General features: G+C 37.2%; 1 protein-coding gene and 1 pseudogene across 3 annotated transcripts in view; one reads left to right on the forward strand and one right to left on the reverse strand.

Moving 5' to 3' along the window:
• The window catches only part of Ascc3 (activating signal cointegrator 1 complex subunit 3), a 294,273-nt gene extending 278,622 nt beyond the window's left edge, over window positions 1-15,651 (reverse strand). The window contains exons 1-4 of one of the 3 annotated variants that reach the window (XM_005377813.2): window positions 15,400-15,651; window positions 15,023-15,100; window positions 14,344-14,398; window positions 871-995 (exon numbers count right to left, since the gene is read on the reverse strand). In XM_005377813.2, coding sequence (XP_005377870.1) covers window positions 871-960 — 90 coding nt within the window. In that variant the 5' untranslated portion in view covers window positions 961-995; window positions 14,344-14,398; window positions 15,023-15,100; window positions 15,400-15,651. The remainder of the gene's footprint in view (window positions 1-870; window positions 996-14,343; window positions 14,399-15,022; window positions 15,101-15,399) is intronic. The other 2 variants (XM_005377812.2, XM_005377814.2) reach the window with 2 other exon arrangements.
• On the forward strand, window positions 13,761-14,359 carry LOC102020992 (annotated as a pseudogene).
• Window positions 15,652-19,381: the final 3,730 nt, after the last annotated feature.

Here is a 19,381-nt window from a genome sequence, read left to right on the forward strand (position 1 = left end):
CTTATATACCCATCAGAAGAAATTCTTTGTCAAACCATATACCCTAAGTTATGGTTCAGAAAATGTAGTGTTAAACTTCTGTAGAAAGAGTCTGAACACAGTCTTTCCATAACGCAAAAGTGATATTCCAAAATGATAACCATTTCACTCTAGTGGCATACCATTAATTACATATATAGCAAGAGTAAAATGAATATTATTTGTTGTAAATCTGATTCACACAAGGAAACATGTCTATATCAGAGCTACCATTAACACAGGGATTGGACTATACTAAAGTTACAAGAGCCTGCAGTCCACATAAATGTGTTTCTTACTAGTATTTATTTTTAAAGTTTTAATCATAAGGTAGCTTTTAAAATAAGTCTTTTTTAAGCCTTAAGTGCCTCTTTTACCAAACAGAAGAATAAGTTAATCATAAGACCAACACTGAGTTCATAGGATGAACACTCCCATTTCCCATGTTAAGGTCCAGACACTGTTTCTGTTCATTTGATAAGACTTTCACCAGGTGCCCCATTAGCACAGCAGGCAGGGCGTCGAGTCTCATAATCTGATTAACAATTTTACCAGAGACCTAAAACCTTACGTGGATGATTCAGAAGTAAATTACGAGTTAAACGACAAAATTAACTATAGCAGGAACCCCAGCAACAGGCATATTAATAAAGAACTCAGTATCATAGCTCTGATTTTTCTCTTTTATTACAGTCTTAGGTATGTTCACATAGAAAACATCTTTTATACCATTTTCCTTCTTAGTCTCTTAACAAGGTAAAGCCTCCAATTTAAGCACATAAAATTTAATAAAAGAATGTCAAATATTTCCCATAATCTATGTTTATAGTAATTTTCATCTAAAACATTTACCTTTAAGTCAGCCACTTCTTCATTATAATTCTCTTGCTTAGTGACATTTGAAAAGGAGCGCAAGGCTCCTGTGAGACGAGGTAAAGCCATGTATTATTCAATCAGTGATCCATACAATGAGAAGCCTGAAATAAAACAAGATGGTATTTATCTGTTCAAAGATGGGAGAGCAAGTCATATTTAACAAATTGACCTGTACACACACACACACAAAAAAAAACAGAAAAGTAACTGCCACCAATTAAAAATTGTTAAAAAATTTTCCTGATGTATTTTCCACTCATGAAACTTTTGTTTGTTTTTAGCAATACATTAGCTATAGTTGGAGAAAAAAAAAGAACAGGCCAAAAAAAAAACCCCACTAGTTTCTAGGTACTACTTATAATATTCCTTAAAAAAACCCACTAGTTTCTAGGTACTACCATAATATTCCTTTAGGGATGTTTTACACATCCCTAAAGTTTCAAATATTGTTTACCACTGGCAATAATATTAAGAGATGAACAAACCTGCCAAGTTTTTCCTCAGTTTTGTTTTATACTTACTGATTTCAAGTTACATAACTTTCTAGTGGTTCCCTCTCCTTGGACCTCTCTACCCACTGAGTTCACACAACCAACTTCTTAACATGCAGCTCTTGGCTTAAGAAGACACATCCTGGAATAGGGCCTTCCCAACCACCTAATTTACAACAGTGCAGCTACAGTCTACCAAAACACATCTTCATTATCTCTGCAGCACAGTAAATACTGGAAATTTTCTTGTTTATTTGATTATTTATGTGCTGTCTCAGCCCACCAAATGCAAATAGATGAAACCTTTATTTCAGTGAAATCTCCTAGCAAATAGGCCAATACTGGAATATTTTTGGTGCTTAGTAATTATTTGTTAAATAAAAGGAAGCAAAAAATGGAAAATGGGAGATAATAGAAGCAGGGAGACTGGCAAAAAAAACCAAAGCAGCTGACTGGGAAAAATCACCAGGGTAAAAGAGAAGTCATGCACTGGTCCAGTCTTTCTGTTAACGTGCTAGCAACTAAACAACCAAACTCCAGGCAGACAAACTAGTAACATTTATTATTAGAATAGTCTTTATCTACAGAATACTCAGTATAGTCTTGATTTAAGATTATTTATTTCAACAAAACTATGATTTATGGATTTATATGGTATACCTCCCTAGAAAATGTCACATAAGCTATACAAGCAGTTGTCAACTAGGGATGACTCCCCAGCCCCGTAAGAAATTTGGTTAATATCTGCAGACATTCTGTATTATGACAACTGTGACAGAAAGAGTAGCAGGAGAAGAGGTCTACTGAGTTCTGTTGAGTAAAACTCAGGGATGCTAATAAACACTGTATAATATAAAGGAGAGCCATCCCACAAGAAAGAATTATCTAGCCCAAATGACCAAAACAGGAAGAAAAAACTATGAGTAGAGGGAAACACAAGATGTCTCAGACCACTCACTCCGTATCCCTGCCCTTCCTCTTCATTGCTATTAGTTCTGAAGTTATCATAAAGTGTAATACTTGGAAAGCTCTCTGATTCAGAATAATCAATTATAAAACAATTGCGTGAAATGTTTAACAAAATGAAAGGAATTTAAAAGATAATAAATACTAAAATAACCAGATTTGAAAATGTAGCTTTTAGAAATGAAAACATAAATTTTAGAAATAAAAATATAAATTTAAACAATCAATTGGTTGATAAAACTACTGATTAGAGCCAAAGGGAAATGTAACTGACCCAGATGAGGGAGTTACAAAACTAACCCAGTATGCTATAGCAAACAGACCAAGTACAGATTAAGCAGTACAGGGGCTGGGGATTTAGCTCAGAGGTACAGTGCCTGCCTGGCAAGCGCAAGGTCATGAGTTCGATTCCCGGTACTAGAAAAAATACGAAAACAAAAAGACTGATTAAGCAGTACAAATAGAAAGAAGTCCAACTGCATCAATAATCACAATAAGTATAAATAAGTTAAACTTCTCAAAATGTCGACATTAAATTGCTAAACAGCAATAAACTAAACACTAGAGTAATAACAAAAGTGCAGGAAGGCAAAGTTTGAAAGTTAAGGGATAGAAAAAGATCTTCCAGCAAGCAATAACGAAAAGTATTGATGGCTGTATCAAACAGATCAAACAAAATCAATTTTAAAACAAAAAATATAACAGATTTTTAAAAACTCTCTACATAGTATTAAAAGATATGGTAAAAAGGACATAAATCGGTATGCACTCATAAAATAGCCTCAAGTTAAAACAAATAGATCTCTAGAAAAAAGCATGATATCTAAAATAACAGTTCAAAGTCCAATTATCAATAGGTCTAGCCACAAATTATATCCCAGAACTCCTGCCCACAAAAATCAGTAGTAAAGAGACAGTGGCCCTGAATATTTTAATTCTGTATTGTGAGAATTAAAATTAGTAAGTCTACTAAAAACCTGCACTTAATATCTAAAAATGTACATATCTTTTGGAATAGTTCTTAAATGGGTTATGAGGGAAAAAGTAAGTTTCAATGAATTTCAACCACCAATTACCTATTATGAAAATCAAAGATTAGCAAACTTTTCATGGGAAAAGAGAACAGTAAAATACTTCTGATGTGGCAGGCCACAAGCAGTTTCTGCTACATAGTCTTCTGACTTTTTTGTTTGTTTTTGTAAAAGATCCTTTGAACATATTGTTATGGATTGTATCTACATGTTCCCCAAAGCATCATGCGGTCATAGGTGGGCTTTTCATAGGTGGCTACACCTAGGATGTGTAATGATGGGATCAAGGATGTGATGCTGGATGTGACGGGATCTGGCTGTGACATGTGTCACTGGTCACCAGGATTGATCTGGCTATCTGGCTGGTAGGTAGGTGTCCCCTTCCTCCCTCAACATTCCACATGCATCCGTCTCCAAGAGGACGACCACCCCAGTAGAGGAGGACCATTCCTAGTTTGAGGGTATATGAGTAGCTGTGCTCCCTTGCTAGAACCTCCAAACAAGCTCTCAGGGATGTGATGCAGGCATCGTTTCATCCTGTGATGCTAGGTACAGGGATGCTCCATCTTGGGTGTAAGTGTTACCTATCTTAAGGATAGGAAGCCTGGATAGGCTATAAGGGACAGAAAGAGTGCCATCATTTGTCACTTACTGCTTGCCACCTTGCCACCTTCAGCCTGCCATGAACTGTTTTTCCTCTGCAACACCCCGTGGCCATGCCACCAAGCCTTGGAGCCAGCCAACTATGAACTGAAACCTCTACAAACTGTGAGCCAAATACACGTTTCCTCCTTTAACTTTGAGTGTCTGGTATTTTATCTCAGCAACAAGAAATCTAACTAAGAAAAGTATAAAACTCATTCTTGGTCTCAGGATGACCCAACTACTCTGCTAACACTGATACAAGTCTTTGCAATTACACCGTAAATCAGAAACAAAATTACAAGGTATTAAAAACATACAGTGGTACTACAAATCAGTAGGAACTGGTATGAGGATACTTGGAATCTATATCACACTGGAGAATTATAATCAGAAAAGTAAAATGGTTCAATTTGCAAACAAACTCCCTAGTGAGTAGACTTTAAATTTCAACTACCCACTGGGAAAAAACTGAAAGGGAAGCAAACAATGAAATCAGGAGCTAGTGAACAGTATAAAGGGTTAAATAATAACCTAAAATGGTAACCCAATTAAAGGAAACTTTTAATTCTCACAACAATCTAAAAAAGGAATGTTACCAATATGTTCTTTATTACACTTTTTAATCCAACAATGATCTAGAAAAATACATCTACTGATAGTATTATTCACTCATTAATTCAAAAAAAATGTATTCAAGTCCTGGCAATATAATCATAAAGAGTTGCTAGAGCGAAATTGTCCTCTTCTCCTTATCAGTAATATTTTCTTTTTCAATGGATCATTTCCAAATCCCAACATGCTGCAATGAGTCTCATATTTTAAAAACCTAATGAGCACACAACACTCCTTCAATTACCATTCCTCTTCTGTTCCTTATGTACAGCTGTCTTCGTTACTTTTCTCTCGTTGCTGAGACAAAATACCTGATGCCCAGAATTACGGAGGGAAAGGTTTATGTAGCTCACAGTTTGTGGAGGTTCTAGTCCATACTCAGCTGGCTCCAAGGCAGGGTGGTACACAGCAGAGGGCAACAGTGCAAAGAGGCAAAAAACAGTAAAGCAACAAGAGAAAAATGGGAGAAGAGGCAAGCAGCCTCTGTCCCCCCCTTACACTGTATGCAAACTATCAGGCTTTTTACTCTACTAGTCTACTAAAAGAGCTACTACTGAGCACAAAGAATTTCAACTTAGCTAAATCAATATTATATCTCAGTCCCTTTCTACCTCATCAGGAGTGTTTGATCCCATCACTTGGTGGTAGTGCTGGTTTTGCAATGCTGAGGACTGAATCTGAGGCCTTGTACATGCCAAACACTTTACCACTGAGCTCCATCCCCAGCACAACCCAATCATTCTTGATACAGCTGCTTTACTTGGTACCTTGGTATCTTGGACATGTTTCTCTTGGGTTTTCCTCCTACATTACTGGCACTTTTTTCCTCTCTGCTGCTTCCTCTTCATCCTGCTGTACCCCCAAACTTAAGAGTTCAGAGTTCTTTACATTCACTCCCCAGTACTTCCATCCAGTCTCAAGGAATTAAGTATCATTTACATGCTAATTACAAATTCCTGTCTCTACCCTGCACATTTTGCCAGTATTCCATATTTGCATACTCACTGCTTCATCATCTGCACTTGGATGTCTAATAGTGAGGTCAAACTTAAAAATCTAAATTGACCTTTCAGTACAAATCACTCCCTATTTACCAGTAAGAAAACACAAATCCATTCTGCTTGGTTGCTCACACCTGAATACTTTATGGGAGGCTTTACTCCATTTATCAACAAATAGTCCCGATTCTACCTTCAAAATATATCCATAATCTGACTACTTCACACCATCATCTCTTCCCTAGATTACCGCAATAGCCTTTGTTGTATCATAAAAAATGTTTGGTCCTTGTCCCAGATTCCTAACATAGATCATTTAAAACTCTTAAAATTACTTATTAGGAGTATATTCCAGAATTCTTAACAAGCCCTTTCTGATAATATTGTGTTTATGCTAATGAAGTGACAAGATGGGCTAATTATAAAATGACCAAGTGATTAAAGGGCTAGATTATTCAGCCACACCCACTACTCTCTGAGAGAAGATAGGTTTACACTAACCCCTATAAGAACTCTTCAAGGAAAATACAAAAAAGAATTAAAGTGTGTTATCTACATGTAACAAATCCCCACAATAAATGTAATCACTATATACATAAACATCTACTAACAGAAACAAATTTTTTAAATGTATTTGTTTTTTTTTTTTAAAAAAAAAAAAAAACACCTCTTCAACTTCAAGGTTGGTTAGCATGTATCTGCTGGTGTAAGCGGCACACTCCAACTCCTTGGGACTCTTTCAAACCTAGACCTAGGTGCTCCACCTGTATCTTCTGCAACACCCTTTATAATAAACTGACAAAGGAAGTAAAGTGTTTCCCTGTATTCTGTGAGCCATTTTTACAAACTACCTAGTCCAAGTAGGGCGTAATAAGAATCAGTTTATAACTGCTCAGTCAGAAACTCAGGAGACCCAGACTTGTGACAAGCATTTTAAGTAGACAGACTGGTGGGCTTTAATTTGTGGGTTCTAGTGCTGACTTCAGATACTGTCAAAATTAAATTTCATTATTAGACATACAGCTGAGAATTAACCAATGTGATTTTTTAAAAAATAAGCACATCTGGTATTGGAAATATTCTGTGAGTATAGAAAAATATGTTTTAGATCTTCCTATTGTCTTCCAGTTTTACCCTTAATCCCAAACATCTAGTTTCTACCTTTTTTTTACGAACAGTTCTTTTTTAAAACCTAAGTAACATTATTGGTCTCTTATGGGCTCAAAATTCTCCAAAGGTGTCTCAAGCGTCCAAAAAAACTTCAAAAGCGCCAAAGAACTTAGTGTTCTGTTTTGTTTCAGTCTCCTGTAACTCTCTTCCTGGCTTATATAAATGCATATCTACACTGGCCTTCCTCCCAGTGACATAACTATACCAAGAACTCTTTCCCTAGATGCCTCATTTTTACAGGATGTAAGGGACCAGAGGCCATAATCCCAGCACACCAGGAAGCACAGGCAGGAAGACCATCACAAGTTCGAGACCAGCCTGGGCTCCATAGTGAGTTTAAGGCCAGCCTGAACTATATAGCAAGTCCCTGTCTCAAAAAAATAAAATAGAGACTGGAGAGACCAACAAGTGAAATGGAAGGCATGATTTAGGTGTGCACTGGCTCGGCAAATTCATATTGAAAGACTGAGCTCCAAACAAAGAAAAGGGCTCAGTTTTAAGTATGTGGTCAAAGGGGTCATTCCACTAGTGGTGCAAAACCAGTGGCGGGGCAAGTGGGTTTCCAGCAGCAGGACAAAGGCAATTACTCAAGTAGTGATACTTTTGTACTCAGCATCTTACAGAAGTGAGAAGTCACAAAATCTTACAGGAACAAAGTATTTGTAAAAGAACAAGGAATGGCAGCCATAGGGAAGGGTGAAGCCAGAGGAGGGAACTGCTTAAAGTTGGGGAAACTTGTTTTCCTGTTAAATTTTGCTTTAACCTAGATAGCTCCCCCAACTTGCTTCAGGTCTTTGCTTAAATGTCTCCTTAATGGAGAATCCATCCCTAATCGACCAATCTAAAATAACATTCTTCTTGATCATTTCTCTTGTACACAACCTGCTTCATTCCACAGCAGTTATATAACACACACTGTGTTTATATGAGTTTCACCCAACAGACTGTAAGCTTTGTTCCCTGCAATACTCATGCACCTGAAACAGTGTCTAGGACACAATAGGTTATCAGTATGTATCTGTATAATGGATAAATGTATAGATTAAATGGAAGAATAATGCTGCCACTAAAAAAAGGCAGTATTTACATGTCTGGGTTTCTATTTTTTTAAATATTTATATTATGTACTTCAAGAACTCAAAAATATTTTTCAGAAAAATTGGATTTATTTATTTCAATCTTAACAGGTGTTTTATAAACTAGTATGTTTATGCAACATAAAAGAAAAACCTTTTATGCCTTTCCAAAATTCAATCCATGATGGTATTTTTCCAAAGAACTCAAAATTATACATATAGACACAATTCTAAAATTACTACTTAGGGGGCTTGGCACCTGCCTAACATTCACAAGGCCTTAGATTTAAAGCACCCCAAAAAGTAAACCTGAATACAATTTCAATGTGGCTAGTAGCCAAAATAGCCCAGCTCTAAGTTCACTTAATTAAAAAATAAAATTAATACTTAACATATTTTCTAAATCTGTATAAAGTGGAAAAGAAAAAGCAAGGCCAAAAGAAAAGATAACAGTTGTTAGAAACTCTAGGATACAGCTGGCCTCAGAAAGAAAAATCACAGTAGATGAATACTATGACAGCTTTCACTTATTTAACTACTTCTTAACTAGTAATTCTACTACACACTGGATATCATGCTATGTAGACCATAGTGAGCAAAATTAATCTATTGATCACCCTTATGAAGTACTGTCTGATGGAGAAGAGCATCCAATTAAGTAAGTTAACTCAAAACAAAATCAAAGATTGCTATGAAAAGCAGTAGAAAAAAGTGTGTTTGCAACTCAGAGGAAGAGCATCTACCCTGTTAAGGAAGGAGAGTTTGAACATTATTAGTCCAAAGTAAGAAAGGAGATCCCATCAAGAAAGGAGATCAAGAAGCTTTCAGAAACTAAGGAAACCATGCAGTGAAAACATGATACTTTCAAGACACCAAAGGATGACTGTGACAAGAGATGAAGCTTGAGAGGTGGGATGAAGCAAGTCATAAAGGGCTTTATTAACCTAAAAGTAGGTTACGTTGATGAGCTAGTTAGCTTCATGTTGCTGTGATCAAAAACCTGAGGGTAAGGGAGAGTTAAAAAAGGAAAATTTTCTTTTGGTTCAGCTTCAAAATTTTCAGTTAATAGTTACCCAGCTACATTGATAAGGTCCAGGAAGAGGCAGAAATATCACAGCAGAAAAGCATGGCAAAGAAAAGCTACTCCTCATGGCAGCCAGGAAACAGAAGGCCAAAGAGCCCAATGGAAAGTGGTCAGGGATCATTGATCATACTCCCATGACCCATCCTTCAACTAAGACTCACTTCTTGTTTCTATCATCCCCCAATACCACCATCAAATTAGGATTCGTGATCCAATCACTTCCCAAAAGCCCAACTGCTGGCAATCAAGCCTTTAGCGCGTTAAGTTTTGGGGGACACTTCCCATCCAAACCTTAACAGTTTACAACTCACTTATAGTAACAGAAATCTCCAAAAGTTTTTTACTTGAACTGTGTTTGATTAGGGTTACCATGACTGCAGTGAAAGGAATGGAGCACAAGAAGCCAAGACTGGAAGCAGAAATAGACTAAAATGCTACTGCAATAATCCAAATAAAAAATGAAGAGATGGTGGTCCCTGACAGGAATTAATGGCAGTGATTTAAAGAAAAGCAGATGAGTAAAAGTACAGTAACTATGTAGGTCACATTTACTTGATTCATGAATCATTTCTACTTGTACTGGGGGCAGGGGTGAAGATCAATGCTGATGTCCACATATACACATCAGGCTGATGGCAAAATTTACAAAGCTAAAGGTTAGTTTTATTTTGTGGGTTGGTTTCTAATCTAATCTCAATATGCTGAGTTTCAGACGTTTAAATACATTCAAGTAGAAATGGTCATTCAGGATTGGCTGTTCAGGTGTGTAACTCAGGAGAGAGTATGGTGTCAAGATATAAATAGAATCACCAACAAAACCACAAAAATAGATTTTTGTGGAAAGGCTAAAAAGAAAAAAACAGACAAAGGTGGAGCACAATTTCTTCTAGAAATACCCAGGAAGAAAAGGTCTATAAAAAAATTTTTGAACAATATTAGGACAAAAAGACTAGGAGGAAACCAGAAGAGTTGTGCTGCCAAATCCAAGGGAAGAAAAAGACTTATGAGAAAAGTTAGAGTCAATAGTGTAAATGCTATCAAGATATGTAATTATAATATCCACTGGATTTAGCACTTCAGCATGTTCTTATGTTGTTTTTAATAAACACAGAAAGAACACACCACTTAAAAGCTGGAGTTAAATCAGCCACTCTTCAAACTTCCTAACATCTCACTCAAGTTGTTCCAAGCTGATGCTCAAACTCAGTTAATCAATGACAAGGCTTTGCTCCAAGTCAATACACTGAAGAGTATCACAAAGCCGGTATCCTTGTGATAACTTCTGAAAGTAGACCCACAGTGTATTCCTTCCATTCCTACAATACTTTGTGGTATTTCTTGATTGATGTATATTCAGAGCATTAAACTGTGACATGGTCTAGAACTGATTTTTATTTTTTATCATTCTAATGATTAGACTATGGATACTGTTAATACTTTTGCAAACCCTCCTTAACTACTTAAGAATGCTAAAAAATATTGACCCTCCTCAGCACTAAAGAGTATAATGCGGGGCTCATTTTAGAAAACACATTTATACTCGAAAAGATGTACTGAAATTACTTTTGCAAATTGAGTATCACTTTCAAATTAATTTCTTGAAAAACATTTACATATAATTTTATATTTAAATTTCTTAAATCAAGAAGAAGATGGCTTTGCTTCTGCTACGTTAAAGAGGAGAATTTAACAATTTTTTTTTTTCCGGTATCAGGGATTGAACTCACAACCTTGTGCTTGCCAGGCAGGCGCTGTGCCACTGAGCTAAATCACCAGCCCAGAATTTAACATGTTTACATTGTTCTATCTGATTAGCCTAATGGCCATAAGAAAGTAAAGGAATTTCTGGCTGGGTGCCATGGCATCTGCCTGTAATTCTAACACACAGGAGGCTGAGATTGGAGGACTCCAAGTTTAAAGCCAGCTTGCACTATACAGCAAGACCTTGCCTCAAAAAAACAAAAACAGAAAAGAAAGTAAAGAAAGTTTTCCAAACAACAATCTGGCTCAACAAGAAGCATAAATTACTTGGAATGGAACTTTTGTTTTCTCTAATGAAATTCATATAATGCCACATTTATTAACTACTTACAACTGAAAATTTTGCTTTAAAGTGATTTCAATAGGTTTTGAAAATGGCAACAAACATTAGCAACTACTACCCTAATTATTCTACAATCCTGAGATAAACTGCTTTCCTTCTTTTTGAAGTTCAATTATTCTATAGTCCTGATATAAATTACTTTTTTTTGAAGTTCAAGGAACAGATATCACCCAAAATTAAGAGGCTATTGAATTCTTCAGTTTAAAGAAATTCTCCAATAACACAATTGACTACATTGTAATCAGTGGAGAGTTTCTTGAAAATACATATTTTCAGGTCCTATCTCCAGAAATTCTGATTCAGTAATGGGCTTTCTTTGCTTCAATAACAAAGTGTGGACCTCCTCTTCCCCAAATATGAACACTCATCAATTAGCAATTATCTTATCAAAACATATCCTAAGAATGCTTCTGGTTAAATATAAATGTCATATCTATTCCTAGATTTTTAATTATATGCCTCACCAAATTCTAGCCTGTCTACATCAGTACAAACTGTTGATAATGACTGAGACTTCTTTTTTTTTTTTTTTAGTTTTTCTCCGGTACCAGGAACCGAACTCACGACCTTGCGCTTGCCAGGCAGGCGCTTTGCCGCTGAGCTAAATCCCCAGCCCCATGACTGCGACTTCTAAGAATTATCTTTGGAGAGTGAATCATAGAAATGGAATAAAACTAACCAAAACCCACCAAAACCTAGAAGAGACATAAGAATCTTCATTTATAATTTATGAAAGTCCCCAAGTGTTAGTCTAGTCAAACAATAAGGGGAGCAAGAATGACATAGAAAACAAAATAAAAATAGAGAATAAATCCAGATGCAAGATTTTGTTTCAAGGAAGAAAATCATCTAACTTGTCTGGAATTAATTTATCAATAAAATGAAAAGAGACTGCAAAATCAGGTTGAAAAATCTGACTAAACACAATGCTCACAAAGGAATTAAAATACATTATCTCTGAATTGAAATTAGGAACTTGTAAAACTGCTAGCAAACAGCAGAAAAATTAAATTTACGATTTTCCATACTTACCTATGTGCAAAATGGGGGACTTAAATTAGATGGTATATGAATGAACATTTTACACAGGGCCTATTATTACTTCCAGGTTTGGTAGGTTTGGGCTGGCTTTTCTCCATTTATAATCAACTGGCCAAAGTTAGGCAAATGATACAAAGAAGTAAGTTCCAGACCCTACAGTGAGTAATTTTACATTATAATGTAGGAGATAAACACATAATGGATTCCTTCTGCAGGTTGTTAAATAGGTATTAAATGCAGATTGAGAATTCCTTATGTAAAATGCTCCAGATTTTAAAATAGCTACTAGTATATACTGAGGTACCTAGGGGATGGGAAATAAGTTTAAATACAAAATTTGTTTTCTCACATATACTTTATATATATAGCCTGAAGTTGATTTCCTACAATAGTTTAAATAATTTTGTACATGTTTTATGGTGTGGATTTTACTTGTGATATGTTAGGGCTCAAAAAGTTTAGATTTTGGATTCGTAGGTTAGAAATGCTCAACCTATATCTTACTCTCTCATCCTTGGTAATTTTGCACTTTTTCTTTCTGTAGATACTGTTCTTGCTAAAACTTCAGTTTGAGGTAGACATCGTCTCAAAGTTGAAAACTGTACCAGATCATATGACGACATACTTTACAGAAAAGGTTTATGTCACCTGTCTCTCCAAGGAAGGTGTTGGGAGGCAATAAATTTGCTTTACTCAGTAAGTTCCATACATGTTCCTAATCTATATACTTTGTTCATGGAACTCTTGAATTTACAAAAGTTATTAATGTGTAACAAATCAATCACACCATGTAAATACTGGAAAAATACTTTTTCAGGTACAAACTGAATTCCAATTGCTAATTTTTACTTGGCAGAAAAACAAAAAAACTCCCCTTAAAAGGTAGCAAACCACTGGCATGTACAACTTCCTTTTTAATCAAAGACATTATCCAGTTGTGTTCCTTAAATGCTAGTTACACATAAACACTGACAATATATTCCTGTAAAAAATTTTACCTTCATCAAGTAGAGCTCTATGACATGAAAAGGAACACTACTCAAGATTCTCTCTTAAAAGAAACTTCCATGAGCAAGAAGTTGTACCTCTACTTCCTAAACCTCACACAGTGCCCGGTACATTTGAAGACATGAAAGAATGAACAGATCTTTTTTAAAGACCCTGTTCAACAGGATCAAGAAGGCTAAATCACAAAAAATTAATTCATTCAAGTGGATATGGTGACGTTCCTGTAATGTCAACACTCGAGAGGCTGAAGCAGGAGGACTGAGTTTAAGCACAGTCTTGGCAACTTAGTGAGTTAGAAAGACTGTCTCAAAATCGGAGAGGGAGCCCTCAATAAGAAGGACCTAAATTCAAGCCCCAGAATCAGGAAAAAAATTCATTCAGATAAATAAAATTATTCTGCCTACACTTATCTGGCAACTGGAATCTACAGATCATTTCCTTCTTGCAAGTCTAGTACTACTGATGGCCATGGATCATGGTGTACCCACCTTCCACTCACCGCCCCCCACACCTGTGTGAGGGATAAGGCAGCTTGTTGCACCTGTGGTGGAAGTAGCTCCCTGTTCTTCAGAAGAAGAGCAACAGCCACCCAAGAAAACATTACCACACTGACATCAAGAGGACTATATACCCCTATTTCATGCATATTTTCAACTATTGTAAGCATCTCTTTAGTTCATCATTTTTTGTGGAAAATTTCTCAGCATCAGAATCACACTTCACGTAGTTTGTGCATCTGTTCTCTTATTGTAACTTCAATTTTGTATGCTTAGTAGTGAAGCCAACCAAATGCATCCTCTAAAAGAAGCTCATTATCGTATAAGATAACCAGATTTTTGAAATGCTCTATTTTCTTATGTCTTATTTTTCTGTTGATAAGATTTTGTCCTATACGGAACACCACTAAAAGAGTTGATGTTGGAAACATTTTTATTTGTAGTTACTTTGTCTACTTTTACTACTATACCTTGTTTATTTGTTAGGATGAAACCTCAGAGCATAGCTAAGAGTATTCAGTAAAAATGGAGTTACACCCACACAGGAGAACAGTCTCCAGATCACTAGTTTCTTAGTTTTAAAGGAGCATGGCTTGGAGAATTTCCTATTCCATTAGATTGGGAAAGACCACGGCCCATCTTCTGTATGCTTGGAGCAACTTTTGCTTCTTGGCTGGCCCTGTTATTTCACCACACTGTATACACTGGACTAGAAAAGCAACTTACCTACAAGCATAATTAACTGGAGCAAGGAGAGAAGATCCTTCTTTATGCACATTCTCTAAGGGTTGGGCAGAAAAGTAAATGGTCAAAGTCAAACCATTCTATTTATAACACTGTTTCTTTAAGATAGTTTCAATATGATGTGACTGTAACTTTTTAAACAATGAAACTCCTGAGAAACTGTATCTTAAGGTATTTATAATCAAAGGACTAGTATTAGAAGCATTAAAAATAAAACATACAACAGAAACCAGCGCACACTCCAAACTAGAATCAAAAGCCAAATTCTCAATTTTTGAAGACACTTTTTGAAAATCAGAAAAAATTACTTCAATTATGAAATATGAGTTCTAGTGACAGAGATCCCGGTTATTCAATCTAATCTTAACTTCAATACAGAAAATATTATTTCAATTTAAAATGCACATGCGACACCACTCGTACAAACTTTTAATTACCGCTGACATAATTCTTTTACATCAAAATATAATACACGAGCAGACTGCATCATATAAGTTGATTTAGCACCAGAAAACTGTTCTTTAAAAATCATCCATCTATCTGTGCCACCTGCCTAGCAAACACCTACACGTTTACTTATTTCAAAATGACCTCATCGATTCCTCGATGGTTGAATTCAAACACAGTCCACTAAAACTAACTCCCTAACTTATACACTTACTTTTAATTCGGGTGGGAAGATACAAGAAAGCAGATTTCCCTCCCAAAAATCTACGTGAAGAAAACGATGTAACCACAGCTTTGAAACCAAGAAAAAAAAAAAAAAAAAAAATTAGTGAAAACCGCCTCCTACGCAGGACAGAAAAATGACCCCACCTGGCCGTCGTGGCCTAACACCTGGCCCGTAAGCGGCTCGGGCTTTCTCTGTATCCCCACCCCCACCCGCCAACTCCAGGAGCGGCCGCGATGACAGCTCCGGGCGGCCCGGGCGGAAGGACCGGCTCGAGGGCCCTCGGCCCCGCCGCCGCCCGGCACCCCCGCCCCGGCCCGCGGCTCCCACGCGTCACCCGACTTCCCCCTCTCCCGGCCCCAGCTCACCCGCTTCCCATCTCCCCGGCCGCTCCAGCCTCCGCGCTGCCCTCTTCCACTTTTATCTTTACGTCCCAAATGGAGGGCAGAGCCGGGGACGCCTGTGGACAAATGGCTGCACGCCCCGCCCTGCTTCGTACCACACTTGCGGCTGGCCCGAGTCGCACCAAGTCACTCAGCTCCCGGCGCGACAACTGCCGGGCCGTCCTCAGACCCACAGACCCGCCAGGCAAGACGGGACGGGGCGGGGCGGGGCGGGGCGGGCGCCGGAGCACACGTCACCCGCCGGCCCGCGCCGACGTCGCTGCGTCATCGCCCTCCGCGCACGCGCACGCGCCCTCCGCCCCGCCCCGCCTCTGGCGCGCGCCGCCTGAACGAGGCTGCCGCGAGCGGCGGGCGTTCTTCGTGGGACTCCGCGTTCCGCGCGTGCTGGTGCACAGCCAGGCCTGCCCTACCCGGCGCGGCCACTGCGGGTCTTTCCCTACAGTCGCTTCAGTTTGCCTCGTTGTGTCCCCGCGCTCGTCCGCTTGAATATGCGGAGTAAATTCCTGTTACCGGTGAAGGAGGGAAGAGCTGTAGGAAATTGCTGTGGAGATCTGAGCCGGAGCGCCGTCCTCCGACCTCGCTTTCCTCTGTCCCCAAATGTTACTGATTCTCAGCACGATTCTGCTAAAGTTGTCTCTCAAGCCAGTACAGGAAGCACACGCTTCAATCTTTCAGTTGAAAATAGGGACACGTCAAAAAAACCAACCTGAAGAATTGTGCGGTGTACGTTTATAGAATTCTGCACTAAAGCCCAAGACGTACAAGATGAAATAAGTTAGTGTGACTCCTCCTCCAGCCTCCCTTTCTGCTAAAGTAATTGTGTCCTGATGACTGATGGAAAATTTCAGACAGAAGCAACGAGTAACGATCGATTTATAACCTTCAATACTGAGACCATATCTGAAACACTGTGTGTTCTGTTTCAGTTGGAGCACTTTTAGAAGACTTCAGTAAAGTTAGGATTATTTGAAAGACAAAAGTAATGAAGACAATTTAGAGGAATGAAGTACTGATCAAATTTGGGAGGGAAAAAAAAGTTACCCATCTCCAAGTAAGAAAAAAATCAATAACGTAGCATAGATTTGTTTCATGTAAATGTCAAGAAAACAGATTTCAGATTCCAAGAAGATCCTCTTGTAGCACAAGCCAAAGAAGTGTCCATACCTTAGCATGTGTGTGAACACCTAAACCATTGGATGTGTCTCCAAGTAGATTCTGAATACTCTAGGGAATTTATACAGAGGAACAATATGTCAAAAGCAAAATTAATTGATTATAGTTATTTCCAACCTTGAGATTCAATGAGTCTATGGTTCTGGCCTTCTGACTGTTTGCAAGTTACATTATGAAACTAGGTAAATGTATCAAAAATAAAGGATGAAGCCGCAAATGGTGGAAAATACCTGAAATCCCAAAAATGGGGTGGGGCATTGAGTCAGAAGGGTCACAATTTTGAGTTTAGGCTGGACAATTTTAGCAAGGTAGCCAAATCCTGTCTCAAAAAATAAATAAATCAGGCCGGAAATAATGTTCTATATGCGGCATCGGGTTCAGTACTCAGTATCGCAATAAATAAATAAATAATGAAAGGAGACCCTATAATAATGAGAGTCACTTGACCGTTCCTATCAGAGTTCCAGAGTGTTAAGGGAGAAAGAAATTGAAAGTAAAGTGCCTAGAAGTGCCGCTATACAGTGGAGTATCCACTAGTTAAATGTAGCTAGACCTATGGCCTCCAAATTGAAAAATGGAGTAAGTACAAAATATACACCATATTTCAAACACTTAGTAGAAAAACAAATATAAACTATCTTAATTCTTACATTGATGACAATTGAAATAATACGGTATATATACATTGGGGCAAATAAAATATTAATTAATTGCATGTTTATTTTTCCCTTTTTAAAGGTAACTCATAGAAAACTTATAATTACATGAGTAGTGTCATCATATTGCTTCTAGATAGTCATGGCCTGACAGGAAATATAGTTCAGTGAATTGTAAAAACTATGAATGGCTTCTTTGTAGTTCTAGAAGTAGTTTCCAAACGTTAATGAAAAGACAGTTTAATGAAGATGACTTCTAATACAGATGGCTATCCAAAAAACATTAATGAAATTGAGACTAAATACAAAAATATCAAAGAACTTGTAAAATAAACAAAATAGAAACTGAGTTAGTCTTACCAAAAAACAAAAGGAAAGTGCAGACCCAAATTAATGCAGTTAGGAATGAAAAAGGCCTAATCACAAGAGACACTGCCAAAAAGCAGAAAACCATTAGTAAATATATTGAAAACCTGTGCTCTGAAAGTCATTCCTGGAAACTAGCATTACTCTGATTCCAAAACCAGACAAGGACCTGTCTTTAAAAACAATAAAATCTACAAGCCAATCCCTTTAATCAACATAGACCCAAAAATCCTGATTTTTGAGTCTATGATACTGACAAATAAGATACTGACAAAATGCAACAAATCTTCAAGAGGCTCATACATCATGATCAAATACGCTTCATCCCAGAGATGCAAGGATGTTTCAACACATGCAAATCAATAAATATAATATATCATGTAAACAGAAGCAACAACAAAAATTACATGATCATCTCACTAGATGCAGAAAAAGCCTTTGACAAAATTGAACATCCATTCATAATAAAGCTCTGAATAAAATAAGTAGAAAAGGACCTTATCTCAATCTTATGAAAGCCATTTATGAGAAACCTACTGCTAATATATTAAATGGAAAAAACCTGAAAGCTTTTCCTCCAAAATCAGGAACAAGTCAAAAATGTCCACTGTCAACACAGCTATTCAATACAGTAGTTGAAACATCAGCTAGAATAATTAGGCAAGAGATAAAATAAAGGATATACATATATGTGTGTGTATATATATAGAGAGAGAGAAAGAGAAAGAGAGATGAAAGAAGTCAAATTATTATTTACAGAACACATAACCCTTTACATAGAAGATCCAAAAGATTCCACCAAAAGATTCCTAAAATTATTAACTAATTCATCAAAGTGGCAGCATATAAAATCAGTGCACAAAAGTTAACATTTCTATACATCAATAATGAACCACTGGGGCTGGGGATTTAGCTCAGCGGCAAAAGCGCCTGCCTGGCAAGCGCAAGGTCGTGAGTTCGGTTCCCGGTACTGGAGAAAAACCACAAAAAAAAAAAAAAAAAAAAAAATGAACCACTGTAAAAGAAATTAGAAAACAGTACCATTTGCAATAGCATTAAGAAAAATTAAAAACTTAGAAATGAAACTAATAAAGTAAGTGAAAGACCTCAAAAAGACATCAAGGAGCACATCAGAAAGTGGAAAAACGTCCTTTTTTCCTATATAGGCTGAACCAACACTGTGGAAATGGATACACTTCAAAAATTGAAATACAGATTTAATGTAATCCCAATCAAAATGCCAACAGGATTCCTCACAGAATTAGAGATAACAATCCAAAATTCATATGGAAAGAGAGGAGACCCAGAATAATGAAAGCAATTCTGGGCAACAAAAGTAAAACAAAAGGAAACACAATCTCAGATTCTAAGTTATGTTACAAAGCTACAGTGATAAAAGCAGCACGATACTGCACAAAAACAGACATGTGGATCAATGGAACAGAAGAGAGGATGCAAAAGCAGCACTAGACACATTTAGTTACCCGATTTTCAACAAACAAGCCAAAATTACATGCTGCAAGGAAATCTCATTGGTAAACAGTGATAGGAAAATTGGCTATCCCCATGCAGAAGATTATCTCTAGACCCATATATCTCACCATGTACAAAACTAAAACCACAGTAGACCAAATATCTAAATACTAAAACAGATTTTAATGTTGGAAGATTTAAAAAAGTAAAACTTTTTAAGACATAGGCACATGCAAGGACTTTCTGCACTGAACACCAATTGCACAAGAAATAATATC

The sequence above is a fragment of the Chinchilla lanigera genome, unplaced genomic scaffold (genome assembly GCF_000276665.1).
Source record: "Chinchilla lanigera isolate Chin_1 unplaced genomic scaffold, ChiLan1.0 scaffold00010, whole genome shotgun sequence".
NCBI lineage: Eukaryota > Metazoa > Chordata > Mammalia > Rodentia > Chinchillidae > Chinchilla > Chinchilla lanigera.